This window comes from Equus przewalskii, chromosome 4, assembly GCF_037783145.1.
Source record: "Equus przewalskii isolate Varuska chromosome 4, EquPr2, whole genome shotgun sequence".
NCBI lineage: Eukaryota > Metazoa > Chordata > Mammalia > Perissodactyla > Equidae > Equus > Equus przewalskii.
The window spans coordinates 26952895-26979327 of NC_091834.1; the positions used below are offsets into that span (position 1 = coordinate 26952895).

Genomic DNA, 26433 nt, shown 5'->3' on the forward strand with positions numbered 1-26433 from the left:
GGCATCCCTCAAAAGAGCAGCAGTTCCTTTTTTAGGTTGTAGATCTTCAGATTGATAATTCTGCCATTTTCATTTCCCTTCCTGGAAGTCAGGGTCGGCTAGTGAAAAGTTGTTAAACAACATACTAAACATAAAATGTCAACCCTCACTCTAAACTTTCCTTGTTCAGAGCATCAAATGAAGACTTCATTGGGTTGTGTGGTGGCTTGCTGATTTTGGTAGTCCATTGAAGAAGGGAGTTTGAAAGCTGTATACTGTTAATGATTGTCTGCTCATGTCCTGCCTGAAATACTGTGAGCGTACATGAAAAGTATCTTCAATAAAGCTGGATACAGTTCGAAGAAAAAAAAGTTACTTTGAAAGATATTGGTTTTTTTCTTGATCCCTTCTTCATCTGCCTCTGTCAGAACACTCGACTATCAATCATGGCCTCTCTCATCTCTTTCATCTCTCTGCCATTTGGTCTATTTCCTCTGATATGTTCAAATCTCCTCCTGGTAACACTTATTTAGTTGTCCCTACAACTTTCCTCACCTCAGGCAACCAGAGCCCCCTTTCCAAACCTCATCTCCTGGTAACAACTGAATGGGCTACACATAGCCATCTGGCCCGTATTCAGACTGTCAACACGTCTTCTTTAGGAGGCTATGCTTTGGACTAGGATTCTAGTCTTAAGCTGGTTCAAAGCTTCAATGGAGAAAATGTAAACCCTCACAGCCATTCAATACCATGAGCACTTGGAAGCAGATAAAGCCAATTTTCAGGGAGAGAGAAGAATGAGGAGTCCAAACAAAGAAAACCAGAGGCTGGAGAAAGAGATGACCCTGACGGCAGACCCACCCCTTTCTGTGGTTGTTGGCACATCCTTGACCTTGACTCCCATGATTGATCATCCAGTTCCACTACCTTTGAAAAATATTTCCCTTTTTGGTTTAAGATAGTGCTACGGTTTTCTACTACTTGCAATGCCAAATGGCCTAATAAAGTTCCTATTCTTTACAAAAGAATGCCAAATCCCTTAAACTGTCTTCCTCTGAACTTACTCTTTATCTCTCCCTTTCCTCACATTGCCAAATTCCTTGAAAGAACAATCTGCACTTGCTGCCTTCATATCTCACCTGCTACCAACTCCTCAAGGCATTAAAACCATACTTCTGCCCACAACACTCTACTGAAACTGCTCTATTATATCATTGACGGCCTAGTGACTTCCTTAATGGGCTCATCTTGTCTGACCTCCCTGGAAAATCAAACTGTAGATCAAGGCTCTTCTTTTGAAATTCACATTGTCTATTATAAGAGATACTAAAATACTTGCTAAATAAATGAATGAACCCCTTTTCTGGCTTCAAAGTTAGTGCTCTCTGAATTTGCCTCGAAATCCCCTTCAGATAATATTTCTAATAGCCTAATAGTCCTCTACAGAGATGCTATAAACTCAAAATGTCCAACAGCAAACCTATTACCTTCACCGCCACCACCAACTTGGTATTCCTGCTGTGTTCTCTAGTCTATGAAGTTCAGTGTGACATCATCTACCTGTTAGAGAACTGAGAGTCATCACCAACTCTTCTCTCTTCCTGATTCTTCAAATCTCATAACCAATAGGGCCTGATTTTACTTCTACATTACGTTTCATACTTGCTTTGCTTTCCCACTGCTGCTATGCTTTTTCAGACTCTGGGCATCTCTCACTCTAGGAATACTGCAATGGTCTACTAACTGCTTTCATTGTCTCTGCCTCATATATTGGTCCTATTTAATCCGTCTTCTACATACTATGATTCAAAACCTATTACTTTTATTTTTAATTTAACAATCTTAGGATAAAGGCCAAATTTTTTTGCATATGCAGAGCTGGGGTACCACAAATGTCTATTGTATTGTGAACACTGCCCCACTCCCCTTTGGGTTGTGTGGGGAGACAGCCCTGATGCAAAAATTTTATAACCTAGACTCAAACCAATGGCCCAGTCCCACCAACATCTCTTCCCACCCAGGAAACCTATGCCTAACACAGAACAGACCACCTTTCTTCAACATGCTATGTGCTCTTCCTTGGTCGTGCTTTCACAGATCCCACTGCTTCACAGTTGGCTTGGAGTTGTGAACGTCTTCCTTGGGGACTCTCTTTCACAATCTGGATTCTTAGCATGTAGTTCAGTGCACTACATAATTTGCCATGAATAATAATAATTGCATTAATCGTTGAATTAAATTACATTTGATGTTAAAAATATTTGAGGCAGGAGACATTGAAAGAGACAGCATAAATTAAAACTGTTTGTAAAAAATAAGATGTACTATGTACTTAGGACTATTTAGCCTACCGACCTGCAAGTCATTTCATTTCTTGTAATCTAAGGGAAGAAATTTACCAATGGAATTTCTTTCTTGACTATCAGCAGTTACTCTTTCAATAAAGTGTTATATTAATATTTCTTATCCAATGAACCATTTCCCCAGGGTTTTATAAAAAATAAAAATGTTTAATTGCTTCCATTCTTTGAGATCCAGACAATTTCATTGTCTTTGGTTTCTAAGGTGAATTTCCATATATGAACATTTAAGTCTCTAAATCAAATATTATGTTCAGTAAGCAGCATTTCCAGGATAACGAAGCTGACACGGGAAATGGGGAAAAAAAGACGAAAATTTAAAAAAATAACCAACTGCCACCTTTAGCATCTTAAGGTAATTTCACACCATGTAAATCTGAAGGCTCCTTTGTCTTACACATGCTTCATTTTCATTCATTTCATTCATTTCCACCACAATGCTACCTGATCACTTTTTTAAACAAGAGAGTTTCCCAGTGTGCCTAAGCCCATTTACTTCAGTGAGCCATTCCTCCTTTAAGCCTCAAAATAAGACATCATTGGGTCAGCGCTGGTGGCCTAGTGGTTAAGTTTGGCACACTCCACTTTGGCAACCCAGGTTCAGTTCCTGGGTGTGGACGTACACCACTCGTCTCTCAGTGTCCATGCTGTGACGGTGGCTCACATACAAAACAGGGGAAGACTGGCAACAGATGTTAGCTCAGGGCAAATCTTCCTCACCAAAATAAAAAACAAGACATTATTTATTAACGTCTAATCATCCTTTTATATAGCTGACAGTAGGCACCTGAGACAGAGAACCATTTTATTAGCTCTTTCCCCTAACTATCCCCACAATATGTGAGCAAATGTCAAAATAAACAATTGTCCAGACTGTTTGACAATTTTGGTGGAAGTGTTATGTGTTACAGATTTATCTGTACATCAAAATCCCGCAACAATTTTCCCCATAGAAAGAAATGTCCAGTGGTAAGAGGAAGTCCCCTGGAACACTGAGAGAAGATTCAAGTGAGAAGGACTCAAAATTGAGGTCTGGTCACAGATAACTTGGGAGAAAACAAACCAAAAATTCCCCATTTGATTTGATGTTATATGCAAATAATAATGATTTATGATTAATAGTAAATGAGTGCATGTGTGTGAAAGAAAGAGACAAAGAGGGAGAACTAGTAATTAATTGAATAGGAAAATACAGAAATTATTTCTCAAACTCGCCAAGAAGCCATCATAATAAATTTTTAATTACTCAGGAAAAAGAACTTCAAATTGACAAGATTATCCCCAAATCTGAAGCATTTAAAATGGGCAACATCATTATTTTCCATTGCGATCATTTCTAGCTTACGCTGTTCTACCATTTACGATATAGAATTTAAAACGTATCTTAATTTTTTAATCCACCAGAAGCATATGGTAAAAAAAAAAAAAAAAAATCAGAAGCAAATGTTAAAATAACAGCCAGAAATAACCCACATTCATATTCAAAGAGAATTTTAAATATTGTTTCATATGTAACAGCATGATTTTGAATTATTGAAATTAACTGTAAAAGTGTGCCAGTTTGTTGAGGCCACACAGTCAATCTTTTCCTTGTTTATAATCTTGTTAGAATCTGTATACATGGCAAATTTTAAAGGCGCAATGGTTAATTTCCTGACTCGTTTTTTTTTAGATTGCTAATAGTGGTTTATTCATGTGTATCGAATTACTACAAAATATATAAAGCCTATAAGGAAGAGAAATCTAAAAGTTTATTATTTAACAAATAAAATTTTAAAATATGTGCACCTTTATCCTTCATTCCTAAAACGTCACAATGCCAAATATATTTAACCTTACAAATTTCAAAGTATCCCATATCTAAATGGCAGAAATAAAATTGCTTAGTATGCAAACATGTTGCCCAACATTCCAAGTGCAATAGTGTTTTTCCCATATTTGTTGTTTTGTTTAAAACTGGCAAAACTATCTTTAGAATCACACTTCTCTTGGTACTCATCAATTACGTTAATATGTTGTCTCTATAGGACCTTAGCATTCTTTAGTTGCTTTTGCGTACAATATTTCACTTGATTCTGTTTACAAAATATTCTCAAACACTAGTGTTATAAAAATATTTTGAGTGAGATTTAATCCCTGAAAACAGTGGTGGATTGACAGAGATCTTAAAGCATGCAAGCGTTAATAAACTTACCTTCCTGAGGTTTTTCTACGCTAGTGCACTGCTTGAAGTTTAAAAAAGTACATATGCGTGCACACATCTACACATCTATATGTAAATATATATTTCCACAACATAAAATATTATCTATTAAATAGAATGCCATAATAACATAAACTAGACAAACTATTTAATTATGCAACGTTAACATTTTGGATCCTCAAGGAAAAGGTGGTAAATACAGTATTTTTGACAAAGTGCTACCATTTTTACCTCAATTGACATCAAAATCAATCACCTTTTTCTTTCAACTCTGTAAACAATATGACACAACCATTTTCACGTTTTTGTGTGAAAAGAAAAAATGAATCATGTGTAAGCTCTATGGTTGGCCATCTTGGTGCCAAGATGCTTTCCAAGTTTACTGGAAAGCAACTGTATGAAAGGCTTGGGAACACTTGTGGTCCTATGCATAGATAGTCCACGAAAAGGACTGGCTGACAGTTTAACACAGTGCTGATGCATACCACAAGCTTTAAGTAAATGTACAGTGGATGGAATAGAACAGAGTTCATTCCCTGTGGTAAGCAGCTTAGATGCTTTTTGAATTACTACAACAGACAGCTCTTCTATTACAAATGATGGAAGATTGTCACTTTACCAATAATAAAATGTTACTTTTTTAGAAATATTGAAATAAATTCTGCCCTTTTTCAAACTTCTATGTAAGATGTCTATGTTAGGAAGTGGTTACGTCCATACATGTAAAACACAGAAGGAAATCAACTAATTGGACGATTTACCTAAAATATATTTCATTTTAACTACTTAAATCTCCAGTTTAAGGTTATAAACAGTTTGAAGACACATACTCTGAAACAACATGCGAATTCAGAAGAACAGATTAGTTTCTTAGAAATTTGCATCTGTATTGAATAATAGAGAAAAGAAAAGAAATTTCTGTGTATACGTTCTATATAATGATACTCCAGAGAATACATTAATTAAATAACATAGTTTATTATGGGCACAATTTTTTAAATTATTTTTAAAATTCCTAAATGCACTGTTAGGTCTTATGAATATATGCTTAATATAAATACAAAATTTGTATATATATTTTGCATGTGTTATTTATGTTTTTGCAAAATCTTATCATGTGTAAACCCTAGAAGGAAGAGTATTTCATTCTGTTATTTTTATCAGTGTTGGAGAAATAACAGAAAGGTGTCTATGCAGTAAAGAGGAAGACAGTAGTAAAGTTTTCATCTATTTTCAAAATGAACAACTTGCTTTAGATTCTAGTTTTGTATGTATCGATTAAATTAAAATCAAATTAGTGAAAGCCATAAAAAATAATAAAGGTAGATTTTATTTCCTTTTTATAAATCATAATTAGCTTAGGTTTTTGTTTCTTTCCAAAACGTTTTTTTTAGATTATATCCATTTCAGTCTGCCTAATGCTCATTCAAATGCCAATCCAAATAGCTACACATATATCCATGTATAAATACTAATAAATTTCACATGAGGTTACTACTGAGTTGGAAAAATGTACCTATTGTTGCATATTTTAAACATACATCTGTGGAATAATAAATGTAGTCACATGGTTAAGATGAGAACAAACTAAAGATCTGAGAAAGGGATTTATTAATGTACATTGTTTTTAAGTTTTGTTTTAAATTTAATATTTTATTTCATATTTTATCATAAGGCACATTTCCTGGTATATGTAGTATGTAAACAGGAATTGTTAAATCCAAATGAGAATAATTACATCACTTCTAACACATGGAAAAGATATCCATTCCAATGTTATGACACACATAAATTTATTTTCTATAGCCTTTAAATATAAATTTGTGTAATAACAGAAAAAACTTTTTATATCTTAAGTATTTAAACCCAAAAGTACCATTCTTTTACAAGATGTTATGTTTATTTCCTGTAGATATCTGCAATTCTTATTAAAATATTTACCTCATTATACAGTTTACACTAAAATTCCCAAATATCAGTGGGCTCTCAGCCAATTATTCTTGACTGATTGACATTTTGATATGACGGAGATAAAAGTTTAACACGAATAATAGTTATAACTAAAACGTTTTTTTAAAAAACGGGATTTGTAAATAGATTCTAAAATTAAAAGGGATGGATTTAAATTAACATTACAATACTGGCTGCCAAACATATTATCCTGAGTTTTAAAATAGAAGCGCTTTCACCTATGTGCCAATAAATTATTTCTAGAACAATCAAGAACTCCCTTTTTGAAAACTATCTTTTAAACTACCAATACAACATGTGCATATTATAACATGAAAATGATGTAGTTTCCATTTACATATAAACCAATATACATTAGGTGGTTGCTACCATATGGCATATTTATGTGCCACACCTTATTGACGAAATCATTTCCAAAAGAAAATCCTAACCTAGTAAAAGAATAGTATCAAAATTCCTTTGTCTGAAAAAAACTCAGTTATTTTAGTGTTAACTCAGAACAGTTTAGTTATTTTAGAATATACTATATGAGAACATATTCTAAAGCAGAGAAAATGAAAGAGATTTAGAATGATATACTATTTAGGTATTATTATAATAAAACTTAAGCCCTTAATATTACTGTAAACACTCTAGTTAAAAAAAAAAAACAACAACCTTTGAATTACTAATCCCAATTCTGGTCCCACTCCAATGAGTGCATAATTAATTTTATACTGTGTTGATGGCATGTTCTTCCTCTTCTGATGATAAAAACTTCTTATATTACTTTCTCTGGGAAAAATAATGTCAAAAAAAGAATATATTAATGATTTCCAGAAAAATTTATATATAGGATAATAATTTGCCTTTGGTGACACTATAATCTTTGTACTCAGTTTTTATAAAACTGAAATTTTTTCCCAAAGATTTGAGATTTATCCTGATAAATACTCTACATGAATTCTTTTCTTGCAAGAAAATTAAATGGCACCACATTTTGATGAAATCAATGCTGCATTTAAAAAAAATTTCATAAAGTTTATTCAGAAATCTAACATGAAGTATAAATGTCAACTATCATTTCTCCTCTCCTCAGAAGATGATGTTACCAACTTTTCAAATAAATAATTGAGGATACAGAAGCCTTATAAAAATATTGCTCATATTCCCTATAGGAGACTGACTTAGCTCTACAAAATCTTTTATTAAGCTATTTTATGAAATAATTAATGTTTCATATTATTCAAAAACATCTTAAATGTCCATTGTCAAAAAATAAATCTCATATCCTCTCAGAGACAAGAAATTGTGGTTTCTAATTCCTATTTTTGCCCACTATTTATTTACTTTCTTGTCTCTAGTGAATTTCTGACCATGAATATAGAGTTATTTTAATTTTAGGAAAGCATTTATTACAGATGTCCTTCTTACAATAAGAATTTTTACATTAATCTTTTACCATGATATGTTCAGGAATGAAAGGTTGTATTTTGTTGTATTTTAAAAAGTCGTAGTTTTCCCTGATGGTATGATGATGCATTCCCTCCAAATGATAGAAATATTGATAAATTGTAGTTAAAAATAACTGACAATTTTAAAATAATTTAAAAATATGTAAACTGAACACATTGACTCCTTTTTAAAGAATCCCTTCTTTATTTGCCACAAAATGCAAGCAAGCCACGTGAATTCTCACTTTATAGGCCAACTCACAAAAAGACTAAAAAATTAAATAAATGAAAGTGTAATTTCTTAATAAGAGTGAATAATTTGGAAGCTTCTTTGGAGTTATTCCTACTCTTTTTATGTTTCAAAATATCCACTTGGAACATTCTGCCAATTAAACCAAGATCTACAGACCACATTTACCCTTTTGCTGCATAACAAAAAGGATCTGCAATCATTTTTATGGAAGACTATCTAAAAAGGAACATGACGGTAAATCAATGACAAAAATATTAGGCACTCTCCTTCTCCAGGTTAGAATGTGCACCCTTCCTATTCTTGCACTGACACGTAATGTATAAATACCTCAAGATGAATCTTAAATAATAGCTGCAGGGTTTCAACTGGTAAAGATTCACTGTTAGAATCCACCAAAAACTCCAGTATTCAGCACTCAGCCAACAAAGGACAGCAAATAATTCCCAACAGCATAAATACCGGGAAGGCTACCTTGGGCTTTGTTTTTGTTATGTAAAATGCATTAAAGTGACTCATCTACTTAAGACTACCTACTCTTAGAAGCTTTAAAGTAGCTTCAAGAGCAAAAATAAATGCTTTCCCAGAATGCCTGATAGGCTATTCAACGCATTTAAAAATATGTATAGTATATTTTTATGTGCCACTGACTTCGGTATTTTTTCCAGCCTAAGAGAGAATTATTATTTTTCATTCCCTTCCTGCCGTGTGACTACACAGCTACCTTTAAAACCTCTATTTCCAGAACAGCAGCGAGGGTTTTTTGTTTGTTTGTTATTTTAGAAATGTTAACAGTATGAGAAAATTGCAGGAGACTCTGGAAACCCTCAGCCCCTCCCTCAAAGAATAGGTTCTATCCATTTCTAAGAACAGGAATCGCGTGTCTGTCGGCGTTTATATATTTCAAATAAAAGGTGAGGGAGGTTGGATGGCGTGGTCCCAGTACCTGCGAACCACTGGGGTGGACAGCACTTCTCTGCTGCGGGGAATGAGCACGCTTCTGACCAGAAAGACTGTCCAGCGCGCCCAGTAATTTACGATCCAAACCAGTGTGGACGGTATAGTAATTAGACGGCATCCCAGAGGCCAAGCGCAGAAGTCCACGCTACCCTGGCAAGCCTGAAATTACCTATTTGTAAAATACCCAACCATAACACAACTTTTTATTGGACCAAGTTTGATGAGAGCGGGTTATCTGGCTGGAAACTTTTTCCCCTCAGTACAGCTAAACTCTTTAAGGAATCCTCTTAGAGATGGGCTGAGGCGCCGCAAGTCGTCGGCGTTTGTTTCCCGGGACCACTCGGCCCCGGCGTCCGGCCCCGCGGAGGCGCCTGAGACGCCGCTTCGGTGCGCATTCCGGCGGCGAGCCGCGCGCACCTCCCGCTCGGCCTCTCCAGAGCCAGGCTGGGCTCGCTCCCCACCCCCACAGGCAGAAAAGCCCCGCAACTCCGAAGCGGGCGCCCGTGCCCGGCTTCCGCGGCACCCGCTGGCCCGCAAGCCCCGCCTCGCCCGGCCCGGAGACTTACGTGACAGCCGAAGGGAAGGGCTCCTCCGACGAGGGGCCGATCAGCAACGATTGGAAAAGTGTCAGAATCAAGGCCAGCAGGCAGCCAGCAGCCATCTTCGCGATCGAAGATCAATCCCGCCTCCCTCCCCAGCCGGGGAAAGGAACGGTGCTGGAAACCGTGGGAGGAGGCGAAGGAGCACACTCTGCCGGGATCGCGGACGTCTGGAGGGCTGGCGCGCCGGGGCCGGGGCGCGGAGCGGCGCGGGGCGGCCGGGGCGAAACCGGCGCGGGGGAAGGGGCGGCGGCGGGCGGCCCCACTAGAGCGCGCGGGCTGCTCTGCGCCGCGCCTGCCTCGCCTCCGCCGCCATCAAGGGCGACTTTGGAAACAGACCTGGGCGAGCCCTCCGGCGCTCCGACGCTCTCGCTATCTCGCTCTGTCTCCCTCTCTCCCCCTCTCGGTTTCCTCCCTGATTTATTCCCCTGATTGCCGAGAAGGAGGAGGTGGAGGCGAGGGCGGAGGAGGGGTGACGGCGCTGGGTGGGGGGGAGGGGGGGTGGAGGAATGGGGGAATGGCAGGCGGAGAGACTTGTGGCAGGGAGAGGCTCCGTCTGGCTTCTCCGGGCAAGTCAGGAGGAGGTGGCTGGGGGTGGGCAGCAGGAGGGCTGGGCGTCAGAGCAGTCGGGCGGAGACGGGCCCGGAGCAGCACTCCATACAAGGCAGAAAGGAACTCCCAAAGTCGGCGTCGGCTTGCTCCAGCCGCCCAGCGTGCGGAGGGGGAGCGGACCCAGCCCCGCGGGGCTCCCGGGGGACAGCTAACCCCCAGCGGGCATCCACAGGCTGCAGAGGCTCCAGCCCAGCGGTTGGCTTACGTCTTCGGGGGTTATTTTTGCATAGGCAGGCAGCGTTCCCCGCGCCCTTCTCCTAGGCGCAGAATCCACTGCCTGCCTAGGAGTCGTGGAGAAGTGATTCGACAACCAATGTAGGAGGGGTTTGTATTTGCATTTTAAAGCACCTCTTTTGATTATACCAGGTGACACTATTTATTTGCCGGGGAGAGCCATAGACTAGAGCCTCTGGCGTGGCTGAATGCCAGCTGTATCAGCGGCCGCACGCCCAGGTACGGCTCACCTGGCGAGGACAGAGCCTCAGGGCCCGGGTTGAGGACGATCAGAGAAGGACTTGATGCTGTAAAATCTTACCAGTCCTGCCGTTCAGTAGGATAGCGGGGTGGAGGGACGAATTCTCCATTCCGGGAGGACAGTGCTGCAAGAAGGGCTTTGTAACATCCTAGTGAGACTACCTCCAAAAGGTTCCAAACGCCCTTCTCTGGCCACTGGGCTGCCCTGCCTTAAGGTTGCTGCAGGGTGAGTTCACTTTGTCAATGTGAAAGCGTGAGAAGGGTAAGCAGCAGGAACAGGTGGCAATTTGCGAAATGCGCCTGAAATGTGGAGGAGGAATTAAGGGAGGAGGAAAGAGCTACAGAGCAGCAATGCCGGACCACTTCCACCTCCACCCTAAGGAGAAGCGGTGGCTGGGCGTGCTCAGGCTTTCTTGTAGACAGAACAGAAGGGTCTTGGATTGGGCCTCTCCTGACTGCACAGGCCTCCTGCACGGGGGAGCTGGAGCACTAGAAGTAGAAAGATTTCCTTGAACATCTTAAATTCTTAAACTCCCAATAGTAGTGTATTAGAGCACTTTTGGCATGAAGCGCAGAGAACACCGTTCTTGATGAAAAAAATGACCATCCTACCTGTGCGTAAAAGCTGTAATTATGGCGTGATTGTAAGATTTTTAATTAGCCCTTCTTGAGTTTCAGGAGGAGCTTAGGAAAAGAGAAACCCCCTTGTTAATTCGAAATTGATTGTCCAGCTCTCTGAAGGCAACCTCCCAAAACGGAGAAGACTGATAATAAGAATACTTACTGGCAAAATTTACAAAGTATGTGTGATTTCGTGATTCTTGACCCAGTGGTGCTTCCTTCTCTCCTACCCCTCCTTTCTGATGCCTTATGTGTTTTCTTTATATTCTCTACACCTCCATCTTGCTCTTTGTTTCTGTCTTCCTTGTCTAAGAGTCCTTACAAAAGGCACCCCATGGTGACTTAACTTAGTTTGTTTTATGCTAAGCATTGAGAGTGTGGCAGCAGGAGCTAACAATTGAGAGAGGAAATGGGATGTAATGGGATTGAGAACTAGAGCTCAGGAAGAATATTTTATATAACTGAAGATAGCTTTCCACTCCCAAATTAGATAACCAAATAGTCAAGTCCAACATTTTTCTTTTAAATTTTTTATGATTCAAAAAAATATTTTCTTCCCTAGCTTGGGAATTAAGAATAACAGAATTAGATGCCCATCATTGTCTACATGATATGTTGATATCATCATAACCTCACTACATAAAAATGTTATTATAATATATTCTGTCAATTATTTCAATAATGACTTCAGACTTCCTACTAAGGTATCCCATTTCCAATTTTATATCTTTAAGAGAAAGGGCTTAAAGAATTAAAAAATGTGATAAACTTCTAGAGAAGGTAAGTCAGCCTTCATTATTAGCTTAGTTGGCCTTTGAGCCAAATCTCAATTTCTTTGGATCACTGATGAAGCACTGTGTTCTCTAATATCTGAATCTGTTGAAGAAAGGTTCTGCTTCTACAATTCTTGCTGAGGGGATTGGTTATCAACTGTAAGACTAAATCATTGCTTAATCCTCTGTTATGAGGTTTGCTGTTAATTGCTTTTTATCAACCTAAACCTATTTAATAAGGATATTCAAAATGTGGCCTTTATTTCTTATGTATGATAGCTAAATCAAGACCATTTTCACAACATTGCCTTGTGAGTGTATTGAATTAACCATAGCCTCCTACAATGCGTTGTTTCAGCTCAGTTCTGTTATTTTGGAAAAATCCATAAAAATCAGATCATATCTCATTAATTTTGATAAATTTTGCTAAATCACCAAAATTTGCCATTCAAGGCAAAATGTTTATAAATCATAAGGATTGATGATAAAACTTGTATTATGGACTGTGAGCCAGAAGTCAAAAATCATTATCTACTATTCATTTAGAAGGAAATAAGCTAATAAGAAAGTAAAGATCAGTGAAGAGTTGCTGATGTTTGTACTTAATCATTTCTAGAAGAAAGTTTAAAGTTCATGCAAAGCACTGACTTTTACAAATGACAAATTTATGACTAACTCATTATTATTATACGTAAATGTTTAATTTTTTCATATACATTTCATTTTTATTCATTAAAAATGAACAAAGAACAATATGAAACTAATAGCTATGAAATATTCCCTCTTATTCCCTTTTTATTTTAGGTTGTACAATTCATATTGGTAGCATAAAATTCTATTTTTGTTGTATTTTCCTGTGAGCATATTTTTGTATGTATGAGCATGTTTTTCCGGGGTTTTTTTTTCTCAGTAAATCAAATCTAATTTCTTCAACATTTGGGCTTAAAGAATAGGGCAAAGTAACTAAAATGGTTTCTTTTTCTTGCTCTCATGTACAAACGCATACACACTAGAAAGAAAAGTAATTCCTCTTGGTCAAAAAAATTTAAAAGGCAATGGTTAATTTTCTAGGTGTTTTGGCATATTTTAAGAAAACAAAGGAGAAAACTGACAACAGGCCTTATATGTTTATATGTAAATAGGAGTATATGACCTGTCTCTGAGATAAAGATGTACCATAAGAGCCATTGTCAGAAATACTTGTGATCTGAGGTGGTATCATGCTTCTGTGCATACACGGATGGGTACCAGGGAAAGCCAAAGTAAAAGACAAATGGACAGAAAGCTTCAACTGTCTATGTCCTTGGGGAATATTTTCAGGAGATGAGAATAAGAAAGCAACTTGAAAGTATCAATTCCCAGGAGAATGATTAAGGAGTGTGTAGTGGTTTTTCAGTCAGCATTCACATTCAGTATTTTTAAATTAAAGTGGCACATAGAGGCCATCATAGAAAGCCACATGGAAAGGACACTATCTTAGATGAAGAAATATGGTCAAGTATTTCCTACAAACAAGACAAATATTTAGGAAACATTTCTCCTCAGCCCAAGTAATACAGCTATTAACAGATATCGCTTTAAACTTTTGAGGAAAGAAATACCTTTTCTAAGTGGATACAAAGTAACATTAAACAAGTACTCATTGGAAGTTTATCATTTGCCATCAGAGACCTATATTGGCAAACTTCTGCTAACTTAAATATTTAGAAATATTAGCTCTTATATTTTAAAATATCATGTCTTCAACCAAGCAATAGCTTTTTTGCTGTTCTACTTTTAAATCTCTGCTAATTATAGAATTTTTCATTCAATTCCTTTTTCTTATTTTATTTTTGCTCTTCCTCTCCTCCTTCCCCCGTTAAACACGAGCACATTCAGGCAAGATCAGCACCTACAGCGTAACTTCTCATTTAAAAACCGTCTGTGAGACTCTAGAATCCAGATTCATGTTAAGATCCTTCTTCACTCCATAAAATAGAACTGGTGTGTTGTTTTATCTTTTTTGAAGAGTAAATTATAGCACAAACTATATGGAATCCATTTGCTTAGGCCTACCCAGACAAAAGGAAGTAGAGAATTCAGTTATTTATCCAAGCAAAAATTCGATGAGAAGTGGTTGATAAGAGGCAAGTAATAACATTTGAAATCACCCAAGTTAACTTTCGGCACTCTGTCCAGTTTTTTAAAATTTTATAAATGCAGCCTTCTATGAGAGAGAAAGAGAAAGATCACTTATTGATATTATTCCTCTTATACTAGATTTTTAATATACTTTAAACACCATTATAACTGAGCATATTTCTATAAAAATATGGATATATTATGGATCAAATTCACCTCCTGTACAGATAATATACAATTGGATGAGTGTTCGTAGAAGCACCAAAAAGGGGTGTTGCTAGGAATTTCTCACTATGAGGTAATGTGTATGGGGGAGAAAATAAGAGAACAATCATTTTATTTTTCTAGCCACATATTTTAGATTTACATGAGTAAAATGCCTACTATTATTACGAAGAAGACCTGGCTATCTGGACAAGTCACTAAACTTAGCACTAAAATCCTATATTCCATTGATTGGTAAGTAAAATGGAGATCACATTATTGTCATCTATCACAGATGGGAAATATAAACTTACAAGTTTGGTATTTGGAAACATTTGAAAATCAATATAGAGTAAATATTTTTATACACTAATAGTATTTTCTTCAAGATGTAAAAGGTGATGGGGTATAATTTCTAAGGGTTCTCTGATAATTTGGAAAAAAAATACTGTGATGCCTCATCAACTGAAGGATATTGTTGGATGTTATCTAATGTTCTATTGTTTTTCATAACTGAATCAATAATATTTCAACATTTCATACCTTTGAAACTAAGAACAGGGATTTAAACAATTCTGTTCTAAAAGTAGCTTGCATTGTCTACAATTGGAATGTCTAAATTGATTTTCTTTTTCTTATTCACACTTACTTAAACTTTACTCTAAGGTGACCCATTCTCTCAGAATGTCCATAGGTAGCTGAAAAGAATTGATTTCATAAATTTACCAACCTGGGAGAAGATAGTCCAAAGTAAAAGAGTAGACTGAATCTTGAGATTCAAGCTGAGTATTTTACTACCTAGATGTTACTGCAAGTCTTTCTGTTACACAAAGATCAATCTATTTTTGCCAAGATGTTATTCACTTTTGTGGATATAATTTATACTATCAGGATACTTGCAGATTAATTTTTTTTAAAGTTTTGCTTAACCCAGTGCTGTGGGTTAGCAATGCCTTTTGGTGTTTTTTAAAGTATGCTTTTTTTGGTGAGGGAGATTGGCCCTGAGCTAACATCTGTTGCTAATCTTCCTTTTTGTTTTTCTTTGCAAAGCTCCTGTACATAGTTGTATATCCTAGTTATGTCATTCTAGCTCTTCTGTGTGGGATGCTGCCACAGCATGGCTTGATGAGAGGTGTGTAGGTCTATGCCCAGGATCCAAACCTGCAAACCCCCTGGCTGCTGAAGCAGAACGTGTGAACTTAACCACTTGGCCTCAGGGCCAGCCCTCAGATTAATTTTTAGTAAGTTTAAATCACATGTATCACTTTAAAATACCAAATGACTAACTTCAAAATGAAGATTTTTGGCTTTATAATATTCTAATAGCATTTCATAATCTAGTTGCCATTAATAACCTTAACTTTAATTATGTCGTTCACATGATGAGTAGTTGTTTGTAATAAGAACAACCATGTTTGTGGTTGGGAGGGCTATGTATATTCAATCATCTCTGTCTCTTTCTCTGTTACTACCTGAAAATTCCTTAGCTTCAAGACCTGATACTTTTCAAAAGATTATTAGAATACTTTTGTATTTCCTATTTATTGGATGGACTGTACATTTCCTTTAAACTTCATTTTTATTTCTCAAAAGGTGTAAAATTTTTCTCTTTCAACAATGACAAAATACTTAGCAAAGGTAAACTGTCATCATAAACTTGTTGCAACAGGGTGACAAAACTTCAATTCAAGCCTTAACAAATGTCCATGATTCATCAGTGTTCAGGAACAGAACCCAGTTCTGCTGTTTTTTTCCCCTTTTCTTCCCCAAGTTAACTAGCCAGCCCAACTCCGCCCCTTCTCCACCCCTTCTTTTGATCTTTTTCTTTCCCAACAAACAACAGTTGAGTGTCTTTAACACATTACTGAAAGAGGGACCATTTTTTAAGCAGTAAGGAGAAAAAGAAGTGGAAAAATTAAGGAATGCAAAGAGAAATTATCCAGAGAAGAGAAAGGTGGAAATATGAAGGAAAAATATGTGAAGGGAAGAATGAGTTTGTCCCTGTAACACAGATGAACACAATGCAAAGAAGAAAGAGGTAAAACAGAGGTAACAAGAAATGTAAAGGCCATATTGGCTGGGAATGAAACTAGTACTGTAAACAAGGCAAAAGAGTAGAGCAGCTGAATTTATTTCAGTATTCAATCAGCTGAAATTTTTATTGCTAAATAAATACAATACATAATCTTCCATATCTCCCTATTGATAGAAAACATAATTAATCTTTCAAGATTTTTTCTCTAATTTAAAAATAAAACAAGTGAATAGGTTATATGATGTTAATATTTAATCAATTTATTTATTTTTTTTGAGGAAGGTCAGCCCTGAGCTAATATCTGTGCCCGTCTTGCTCTACTTTACATGTGGGACACCTGCCACATCGTGGGTTGACAAGCAGTGCATAGGTCCACACATGGGATCTGAACCGACGAAACCCGGGCCACTGAAGCAGAATGTATGAACTTAACCACTGTACCACTGGGCCAGCCCCTTTAATCACTTTTTTTAAATCAAAAAAGTAAACAATATTAAATTGTTATGTAAGATACAACTACTGTAACCTAAGTTTCCAAATTCCCTGTGCAGTTGATATACCCATAGGCATCAAATCTGATTACTTGAGGTGTAGGATTTTTATATGAACTCTAGGGGAAAACATCATAATCCATTTCATATAGAATATTGATTTGTATGTAACAAATATTTTTATAGTAAATCACTCATGAACTTTAATGAACCTACATTCTTTCCATTTTCAACCTTCAGAACCACTTCTTTTCCCAATTCCTTTCTTCAGAAAAATTCATGGACAATAGGAAGGTGTAAATGGGATTAGGAGGAAAGGTCAACAGTGACTTAGCTGCTTTCATGACTTTGTTCTCACCTGAAAAATTGTTCACATTTAGAAAATGTTCAGGATCCCTGAACTAAGTGTGAAACGTCCCACGCTCCTTCCTATGTCTTACATTAATTTTACATTAATTTCATCCTAATTAATGAGAAAACTTGAACTCATTGATCTCTAAGACCTCCATCAAATAAAAATCCTTGACCCTAGATATTCCGTTGACTCTAGAAATCATTAGAAACTCCTGCTCAACCATAGAGAAATGCTCACATGCAGTGGTGTGCTAGAAATGGCACAAACATATCTAACTACAAAACCTACCTCTGTCATTTAGTAATTCAGAGATGTAGGCCAAGTTACTTAGCTTTCCTAAGCATCAGTTTGCAATTTGTAAAAAAATGAGAATAATCCTGTGAGGATTGAAGGATATAACATGATTCTTTCATTCATCCCTAGACATGCCCCAAGTCAGGGGTGTTGCAGGACAATAGATAAAACATTTAGCCATGCAAGGTGAAAAATTTCTCCATCTCTATGGACTTAAGAGTTGAAAAGAAATCTATTTATAACAAGTCATTTTAAAGAAGATTACTTATAAGAACAATTAACTGGCATGTACACATTTAATAAATTTATGGTGCACATTTGCTCTAAGGAAGTACTGTAATTTTTCTCATTCTTTTGTAATTTGTGTGTGTACATGCTTTAAAATGTACCTAATGTATTGATACACTAATGATTAATATAGGGGAAGACTGTTCATTTAGAGAAAAAGCTTGTAATAAAGAAAATATTGTCTGAGAATAAATAAACCATTTTCAAGGCTTAATTTATGTAGGCAAACAATGCAAAAAATAGTTATTGGAAATACATAAGGGTGTTTTTTCACAAATTATCCTTTTTTAACAACTTCATTGATAAATAATTCACATACGTACAGTTCACTCTTTTAAAGGGTATGTTCCAATCGCTTTTAGTGTTATAGGAAGATTTTCACTGTCATTTTTATCCAAAAAGATCAATCATTGCATAGTTGTACTGTGATAGTATTTGATGAGACTTGCAAGTTTTAGCTTTGTAGACATGTAACAAATATTAATTCAACTTAACATTAATGTTAGACATATTTTAATGACCTTGATACTGAAATTGTACAAATTCCTCATGAGTTTTTCCAAATATAAAACCTTAGCCTCTATCCTCCACATAGTCCACGTCAAACAATTAATCACTATAAAAAGTTTATATTTAACTTCATATAAAAAAATAATCATTTGGGCCACTGTGATACATTCATATAAAAATAATAAAATTATAATTCAGATTGGCATACACACTTCTTTATTTGTATCATTTTTGTATATGTTATGGAGTTTATTTTATGTTGTCATCTTTGCACTTGTACGATGAGAATAGTATTAATGATATCGAAGTAGGTGAGGCTGTAAACAGCATTTGCAGTCATCAGATGCATCAGCTGTACTTCTACGTGTAATCACTGGCTAGAACTATTTATTGTTGCATGTACTGTTCTCCCATTAACAGCAATATCTCAGTAGGACACACTTTCATAGTACTGATTTTGTTTTCCTTTTCAATGGGGATCAGAAAGACAGAAACATCTTATAGAAATAAAACATTTTCACCTTGATCAAGTAAATAAGAAGCTTTAAAAACTGACTATGAAAGTATCAGAAAAATTAGATCAATAAAATCTATGAATGCATTGCATTTTGACAACTTTTATTAGATCTTACAGAACGTGGAGATTTTTCATTTTATTGCTCAATGAAATATTAAGATAATTAACTGAATTTAGTGCTTTCTCTTAGAATTTTTTTTAAGTAAAAATATTTCCTAAACACTATAATAGTAATAGTAATCAAAAAATACAGGCAATCTCTAACTTATAAACCTGTGTGCCAAACAGTTATTTTTATGTTAGTCTTTTGAAACACAGGCTGCTTTTCTCATAGAAAGAACATGTGGGTTTTAGTTAGCAACCTGAGTATGCATTCAAATTTCTACTTAGCTTCAATTGCTGGGTCTAGAATCACCATTTCCAGTCATGAAGTCTAACAGACTTCACATAACATTTAAATTAATGACCTTGGAAATATCAATTGATTCATGTGGGTTGATGGTCATCACTTAATCTCATCAATAGCATTAAGAGTAACATATTATATTTCATTAAGGAAAAAAGCCAAATTTTCCCTTTCACATATGTAGCATACATGCATGAATGCATAATGGAAACCTAAAAAACTCATCTTTTTGTTTGATGCAATCTAGAAATTTAGATGTATGTCTGTATTCATTTGTTTATATATTTTTCTTAGTCATCTATTCATTAGTTATTAATCATTTGTTTGTTATTAAGAAATTACTAAGAGCTAAACATTTTGATAAGAATCACATGCTTCATATATTTGTATGTTTCTACTCACCACCCAGAAATTGGGTGAAGTGTGTGTTTATATATTATATATAAATGTCTATACGAGACCTTCACTTGTTTTCTAGTCTTAGGATGCATGATGCCCTTTGGTATTTAAAAAGAAAAAAAAGCTTTAAAACTAGAAACTTGTATCCAGAATGCCAGGCCAAGAACCTTTGTAAATTACACTGCAGGTGGGAATTTAAAATGGGGCAGCTGCTTTGGAAAAGGTTAAACATAGAATTACCATCTGACCCAGCAATTCCTCTACTTGGTATTTACCACAGTAGTAAAGAGAGAGAAAGTAGTACACTGGTAGTAAAGAGAGACAGAAACATATATCCACACAGAAACATGTACATGAAATGTCCATAGCATCAATATTCATAATAGCCAAAAAGTAGAAACTAGCCAAATACCCATCAACTGTGAAACAGATAAAATTGGTATATCCATTCAATGAAATATAATTTGGCAAAAAAAATTAATTCAGTACTGATACATGCTATAACATGGATGAACTTTGAAAACATGCTAAGTGAAAGAAGCCATTCTGAAAGACCACATATTATATAATTCTAGTTATAGGATATGTCCAGAATAGGCAAATCCATAGAGACAGAAAGTAACGTTTGCCTAGGACTAGGGTGGGTTGTTGGGGAGAGATGAGGAGTGACTGCTAAGGCATATGGGGTTTCTTTGGGGGATGATAAAATGTTCTAAGATTGATTGTGGTGATGGTTGCACAACTTTGTAAATATACTAAAACCGTTCACTTGTATACTTTACATGAGTAAATGGCATATCAACTATATCTCAATTATATCCCAGCTATATATATGGTTACGCCTGGTGCAATTCACTAGATGGCAAATTTTGTAGGCAATACTGCCTTTAGTCAAGTCCCTGGGTCATGTTAAGCACTCTATAAGTATTCTATTAAAGAAACAAGGCAGGTAAGTAAACAAGTCAAAATATCACATGCAAGAAAAATTAATCAAAGCTTGTTATTGTGTCTATTTAAAGTAAACCCAGTAGAACTGAAATTTGTTCTAATTATCCTCGAAATGATGCGGGGTCGGTGAGCCGAGGAGTCGAAAGAAAGATTTCTTGGACTCTCAAGATCTGGCAGTAGTGCTCTTTTATTTAGAGAATAGTGTGGAATAGCATGGGGACAGGACCCACGGGCAGTCAGAGATGCTGCTGGCATGGGGAGCTTCTGCTGCCCCCACTGCTGCTGCTGCTGGCATGGGTGGAGAGTAAGGCTAAATTTAAGGCATAGGTATGTGAGCCATCTCTTTATAAGACAAAGGAAAGAACATGTAAAAAAGTTAAAATGGTATCAGTGCAGGTGGGGTCCAGCCATTGGGTGGTCCCACAACTTTTAGACAAGAATCAAATCGGATTAATTAAAGGCCAGAAGCCACCACCCTAAATACTCTCTTCAGCTAAAGACAAAGGAGGATGTTGGGGTGGGGGCGGGTCAGTTACATGAGGTTGCCAGACAGTAACCAACTTAAGTCCTTGCCTTCCCCATTAAGAGTTTCCAAAGACCATCCCGCCTTCTTCCTGGCACAGAGAGGGAGGCATCTTTACAGATGGAGGTTTCCCAACAAAGGCAAGCAAACTCCAGTCCTTGAAGCCTCCCTCTCATCTGCAGTTTTTAAAATTAACCAGCCTAAACATCCTCATCACTAAGAGCCAACATAAATTCCTGGGTGGGGGGAGTGAATTTGTAGAGATGAGGGTTTATCCTCCTCTAAGCAGTTTCAAAGACAAATTCAGCACTAGGAAGTTGAGATAGAGGCTGGACTGAGGTGCTGCTGGCAGAAAATTCTAATGACAGGAGAAAGTGAGAGCTCTACATTTGAAGGTACAGTACCATTCATACATATCAGTGGTTCTCAAATTTGAGCGTGAATTATAAACACTTGGAAGACCTGTTAAAACACAAGTTACTGGTCCTAAGCTCTTAGTTTCTGACTCAGTAGGTCTGGGTGGGGACCAAGAATTTGCATATCTAACAAATTCGCAAGTGATACTCATTCTGCTGGTCAGGGAAATTCTACTGGTTATTCATAAAGTGAATGTTTGTAAGTGGGAAATGATGTGAGGTGGGCTAGGGAAAAGTAGAGGAAGAAATAAAAGGAAATGACACACTGAATATAAATTTTATAAATCGATAAATTAACAGAGTAAATCCTCCAGCACTGGTGGATCGTCTTGGTACCCGGTGAGAATGGTGATCCAGTGAGGTGAGCTTTACTCAGGTGTTACAGATAATACCAATCTGTGAGTTAAATTGCCTTTCAGATCTCCTGCTGCCTTTCATGTATCAAATTCATTGATACTGCCATGCCCTCCAAAGAGTTCTAGCAACATGCGAGGCCAGGTTGGAAGTCTGCTCTTCCCTGTGAGAGGTGGGATGTGTCAAAGACCTCATTCTTCCCAAAACATGTATCCCTCAAGGCCATCTCCCTTCCCTACTTAGCTTAAAACTTCACTATCAAACTGATTATGTTAGGTTAGTTAAAAAGTGCATTCAAATACACAAGCTATCAGGGTGGAAGCACTTTTCCTATTAACGTGTAAATATCCACTTGTCATTATCAAAAGTGACTTCATCAGATGAACTAGCTATCACTTTGAAAGAAGGCTGATTTCCAGGCTCTATGAAGGAGTTTCTTTATTTTGATTTTGGTAAGAAAAGTTAGTATGGATTTGATTCATTCCAACTATTTCACTCTGAAATAAAATGATTGGGATATTTTATTTAATTTACCATGGAAATAAACTAGCAAGAACAGCAATCAACAAGAAAACATTATTAAGAAAGAATACTTTAAATGTAGTCTTAGATGTTTCTCTAATCTACTTTATGTGACATTGAAGGGCAATATCATTCATTTTCCCTCTTTCTACTAAGACTTGGCCTCATATGAGTCACAGAATCCTTTCAGAGAACAAAAGCAAAAAATAAAAATCTTTATTGTTTAAAAAATAGGAATTGGTCTTAGTGGCTTGGAGAGAAAAGTAATCTGGATATGCCAAAGAAAATATGGTTATGGAAACAAGAATTCGATAGAGAAGGAATAGAATTACAATTTAGCTTTCCTCTTCTTTCAATACCCCAAATTGTCCAAGGAAATCTGTATCATCTGGAGACAGATGCGTGTGTTCTTTATTTCTATTATGCCAATATGAATAAACAGATAGAAGCACTAGTACAGAGATCGGCACTGGTAAATACATGGGTTGGGTTACTGTAAGGTTTAGGAGTTTAAATTAGAATTTTGTAAGCATAATGACTTTTGAAAACCATTTCCAAAGCCAAAAACAAGGTATGGTAATGTTTCAATTTATAAGAAATTGCGATTGTATTTGTAACTATTTGTATTGTAATTGTAACTATTTGATAATGCACTATTACATTCAGTATCAGATTATGTGATTGAACAAGCTAATTCTTGGGTTTAAGTTAAAGGACAAGTAACATTCTTAAACTACATTGATAGCATAAAGGAAATAAAGCACCTGAAATGTTATGGCTACTTAGGTTAGAAATAGGTTAATTCTTTTTTTTTTTCAATTATTTTTTATTGAGGTCACATTGGCTGATAACACTGTGTAATTTCAGATATACATTTTACATATGAGCTTCTGTATAGACTGCATTGTGCTCACCACCAATAGTCTAGTTTTTATCCAGCATCATACATATGTGCCCCTTTACCCTTTTGCCCTCCCCCCACCCCCGGCAACCTCCTTCCCTTCTGGTAACCACTAATCTGTTCTTTTTATCCATGTGTTTATCTTCCACATATGAGTGAAATCATACAGTGTTTGTCTTTCTCTGTCTGGCTTATTTTGCTTAACATAATACCCTCAAGGTCCATCCATGTTGTTGCACATGGGATGATTTTGTCTTTTTTTATGGCTGAGTAGTATTCCATTGTATATATATATATATACCACATCTTCTTTATCCATTCTTCAGTTGATGGGCACAGGTTACTTCTGCATCTTAGCTATTGTGGATATTGCTGCCATGAAATAGGGGTGCATAAATCTCTTTCAATTGCTGATTTCATGTTCTTTGGATAAATACCCAGTAGTAGTGATGAGGATTTTTAGGCTGGTTAATTTTAAAATGGTTTATGATGAGGATTTTAGGCTGGTTAATTTTAAAAAACTGCAGATGAGAAGCAAGCTCCGAGGACTGGAATTTGCTTGCCCTTTTGAGAGACATTTGCATTTGTGAAGGAAGGGGGGATGACCTTGTAGGGACCTGAAATTGGCCACCCCAGGATATGTCTCTTTGGCATCAGGATTGTTTTGGGCTGATTGCTTTCAATACGCTGGGACAGGGAAGGAGGCTCTGAGGAATGGAACTTGCCCTTGTTGGGACGCATTTACAGTTGTAAGGTAAATCACTATCTGTAAAAGGTGCCTCCCTCTCTGTACCAGGAAGAAGAAGAGAGATGACCTTATCCCTAGAAACTCTTAATGGGGAAGGCAAGAACTTAAGTTGGTTGCTGTCTGGCAATCTCATGTAACTGATTTAGGGTGGTGACTTCTGACCTTTGCTTAATGCGATTTGATTCTTGTCTGAAAGTCATGGGATCACCCAACAACCAGACCCCACCTGCACTGATACCATTTTAACTTTTTTTCATGTTCTTTCCTTTGTCTTCGTAAAGAGATGACTCACATACCTATGCCTTAAATTTAGCCTTAACCCTCAACTCGGGGCAGCAGCAGGAGCTCTGACTGCCCATGGGTCCTGTACCCATGCACCAGCTCTGCCTGCCCATGGGTCCTGTCCCCATGCTATTCTATTCTCTAAATAAAAGAGCACTACTGCCAGATCTTAAGAGTCTAAGAAATATTTCTTTCGACTCCTCGCCTCACCGACCCCGCATCAGTAGGATACCTGGATCATATGGTATTTCTGTGTTTAATTTTTTGAGAACTGTCCATACTGTTTTCCATAGTGGCTGCACTAGTTTGTATTCTTACCAACAGTGTATGATGGTTCGCTTTTCTCCACATACACTTGCTGTTTTTTGTCTTGGTAATTATAGCCATTCTGACAAGTGTAAGGTAATATCTCATTCTAGTTTTGATTTGCATTTCTCTAATAATTAGTGATGTTAACTTTTTTTATGTGCATGTTGGCCATCTGTATATCTTCTTTGGAAAAATGTCTCTTCATATCCTCTGCCCATTTTCTGATCAGATTTGTTTGCTGTTGTTGAGTTGTATTAGTTCTTTATATATTTTGGAAATAACCCCTTGTCAGATATATGATTTGCAAATATTTTCTCCCAGTTGCTGGTTGCCTTTTCATTTTGTTCATGGTTTCCTTTGCCTTGTAGAAGCTCTTTAGTCTGATGAAGTCCCATTTATTTATTTTTTCTTTTGCCTCCCTTGCCTGAGTAGAAATGATATTCAAAAATATGCTGCTAAGACCCACGTCAAAGAGTGTACTACCTATATTTTCTTCTGGGAGTTTTATGGTTTCAGCTCTTACATTCAAGTCTTTAATCCATTTTGAGTTAATTTTTGTGTATGGTATAAGATAATGATCTACTTTCTTTCTTTTGCATGTGGCTGTCCAGTTTTCCCAATACCATTTATTGAAGAGAGTTTCCTTTCTGCAAGTTGTGTTCTTGGCTCCTTTGTCAAAGATTAGCTGTCCATAGATACGTGGTTTTATTTCTGGGCTTTCAGTTCTGTTCCCTTGATCTGTGTGACTGTTTTTGTGCCGGTATCCTCCTGTTTTGATTGCTATAGCTTTGTAGCATATTTTGAATTCAGGGATTGTGATTCCTCCAGTTTTGTTCTTTTTTCTCAGGATTTATTTAGCTATTGAGAGTCTTTAGTTGTTCTGTAAAAATTTTAGGAATCTTTGTTCTATTTCCATGAAGAATGTCATTGGGATTCTGATTGGGATTGCACTGAATCCGTAGATTGCTTTAGGTAATATGGATATTTTAACTATGTTTATTATTCCAATCCATGAGCATGGAATATGTTTCCTTTCTTTGTGTCTTCTTCAATTTCTTTGAATATGTCTTATAGTTTTCAGTAGGTCTTTCAACCTCCTTGGATAAATCTATTCCTAGATATTTTATTTATTTATTTATTTTCGCAGGGAAAGATTTTCCTTGAGCTAACATCTGTTGCCAAACTTCATATTTTTTTCCTCCTCAAAGTCCTAGTGCGTGGTTGTATATCTAGTTGTAAGTCCTTCTAGTTCTTCTATATGAGCTGCCACCATAACATGGCAACTGACAGACAGGTGGTGTGATTCCATGACCAGGAAATGAACCCAGGCTGCCAAAGCAGTTACAGCAGGGAATTTTAACTGCTAGGCCATCAGGGCTGGCTCAAAATTTTATTCTTTTTGTTGTGATTGTGAATGGCATTGTATACTTGACTTGTCTTTCTGCTAGTTCATTATTAGTGTATAGAAAATAAAACTGATTTTTGTAACTTGATTTTGTGCCCTGCAACTTTGCTGCAGTTGTTGATTATTTCTAATAGTTTCTGGTGGCTTCTTTAGGGTTTTCTATATATAGA

At 36.6% G+C, this 26433-nt stretch overlaps 1 protein-coding gene across 13 annotated transcripts in view; it reads right to left on the bottom strand.

Moving 5' to 3' along the window:
• Positions 1-10672, bottom strand: part of CACNA2D1 (calcium voltage-gated channel auxiliary subunit alpha2delta 1) — a 515258-nt gene extending 504586 nt beyond the window's left edge. For 8 of the 13 annotated variants that reach the window (XM_070617294.1, XM_070617291.1, XM_070617292.1 and 5 more), the window contains exon 1: positions 9723-10638. In XM_070617294.1, coding sequence (XP_070473395.1) covers positions 9723-9817 — 95 coding nt within the window. In that variant the 5' untranslated portion in view covers positions 9818-10638. Of the gene's footprint in view, positions 1-9722 lie in introns of all 13 variants that reach the window. The other 5 variants (XM_070617299.1, XM_070617297.1, XM_070617295.1 and 2 more) reach the window with 2 other exon arrangements.
• Positions 10673-26433: the final 15761 nt, after the last annotated feature.